The sequence below is a fragment of the Sphaeroforma arctica genome, assembly GCF_001186125.1.
Source record: "Sphaeroforma arctica JP610 unplaced genomic scaffold supercont1.5827, whole genome shotgun sequence".
In the NCBI taxonomy this organism is placed as follows: domain Eukaryota; class Ichthyosporea; order Ichthyophonida; genus Sphaeroforma; species Sphaeroforma arctica.
Window position 1 is genome coordinate 1 of NW_014034731.1, and position 1,835 is coordinate 1,835.

Genomic DNA, 1,835 nt, shown 5'->3' on the forward strand with positions numbered 1-1,835 from the left:
TATATATATATATATATAATATATATATATAATATAGTATATATATATATATATATATATATATATACATATATATATATATATATATATATATTTATAAATATATACAAATATATATATATAATGTAAAGATGCATAGAAGATGTACATATGTACATATGTACATAGTATATATGTACATATTATGTATATATTATGTTTACATATGTATTTCATGTGTTCATATTTTTTTCTGTTCATATAACTCGGTCTCAATAAATACAACATCACCAGCTCATAGCTTTCTGAAATTTTTGTTCGCATGTATATGGATTTATTGAGCCTAAACTCAGTACGTGTTACGTTGAAAAACGTTTACTTTGAATTAATATACGTTTACGTGCATCGTTTATAACGTTATGGCCCTAGGATTGTCGCCAAAGGTGCATGTTTAAAGCTCTGAGGTTCTGAATGTAGTGTTCAGCTGTGCCTGTTTATCTCCTGTATATTATAGGTCACTTTTTCTGGGATAAATATAGTCCGATCTGTACAGGCATATCATTTTTATTTCTTCTCACAGAGAGAGAGTCGAGACTCCGTATTTGTGTATATAGCGTAACGTTTTGAGCTCTAGTATAGGGTCATGCACTTTTTCAAAATCTTCTGACCGAATACGTAAGCATTTAACATTTAACGTTTAACTTTTAAATTATACCCTTTTTGAAAAAAAATGATGAGGTAATTTTTGGAGGTTTCTCCAGAAATTATCCTATATACATTTTTAAATACAATAACATCAATAGCACTATCCTGCGTTGTTTATATGTAATAGTTGACTGAACACGGACGTTCCTACCTATAACGCACACACACATGCCGCAGTGAAGGTTAGGAACGAATATACAGAGCTATTCTAGACGACACTATGGGGCGGAAAAATATTAAGTCAAATGTTGTGAACAACCACGGCACAGACGCCGTCTCGGTGCAGTCCTCATCATCCACACAGTCAAATCAATCAATCCCAAGTGTGATCACGCGCGACAACACGCGAATGGGATCGATATCTTCGATTCAATCTGATAACAGCATGGATTTGCGTAGTATAAAGAGCATGAATGACTCTGCGTTGAGTATACGAGATTTTTATGCTGAAGATGAGAGCACGGTTATGGAGCGTGTGAGTATAGTGCGACAACGTCTGCCAAAGGCATGTACTGAGCTTGCTCAGGAGAGGTACGAAGAGTATGTGCGGTGTGCAAAGAGAAATCGTGTGCGCAAGATGTTTTGGATTGATGGGGGCTATGCTATGATGTATGACGAAGCTCGATTCAATAAGGTGGACAGCATACCGAGTCGGTTCAAGGTATGTATGTTGTATCGAACCGGCGAGAAAGTACATATAAATCGGGTGTCATGTATATATGTTAAAGGTCTATAGAACCACGTTTCTATTGGGGATACATCTCATGCAGTAGCGTGTTGAATCGCAAGCATCATTACATACAAGTGCTATATTCACATTTGCTTGCAGAGAAAAGGCAGCTCGACTCAGCGACCGTCGGCGCAATGTCATCGTGCGTAACTTTATTGGACTCTACGTATTCTATAATGATACTACAATCGATGCAACTATACTCTAATCATACGCTCATTTCAGATTGCAATAATCCATACCTCTGCACATCATCCGAGTACATTTACAATCCGTTGCCCTACCTTTACGCTCAAGTAGGGTTACGAGAACCTTTCTCTACGCAAGTCTCTTGATCGTTCGCGGGTCCCTGTCAGATTATTAGTATGTCGGATCCTATTGTTCAGATCCCAAGTATTTTGTGCTACGTAAAGACACGCAA

General features: G+C 36.8%; 1 protein-coding gene across 1 annotated transcript; it reads left to right on the forward strand.

Annotated features, from left to right (window-relative positions):
• Positions 1-820: 820 nt before the first annotated feature.
• On the forward strand, positions 821-1,346 carry SARC_15252 (hypothetical protein; the record flags this gene model as incomplete). The annotated part of the gene is made up of 1 exon (XM_014290622.1): positions 821-1,346. A coding segment is annotated over exon 1 (442 nt), but the record flags the coding sequence as incomplete, so codon positions are not given.
• Positions 1,347-1,835: the final 489 nt, after the last annotated feature.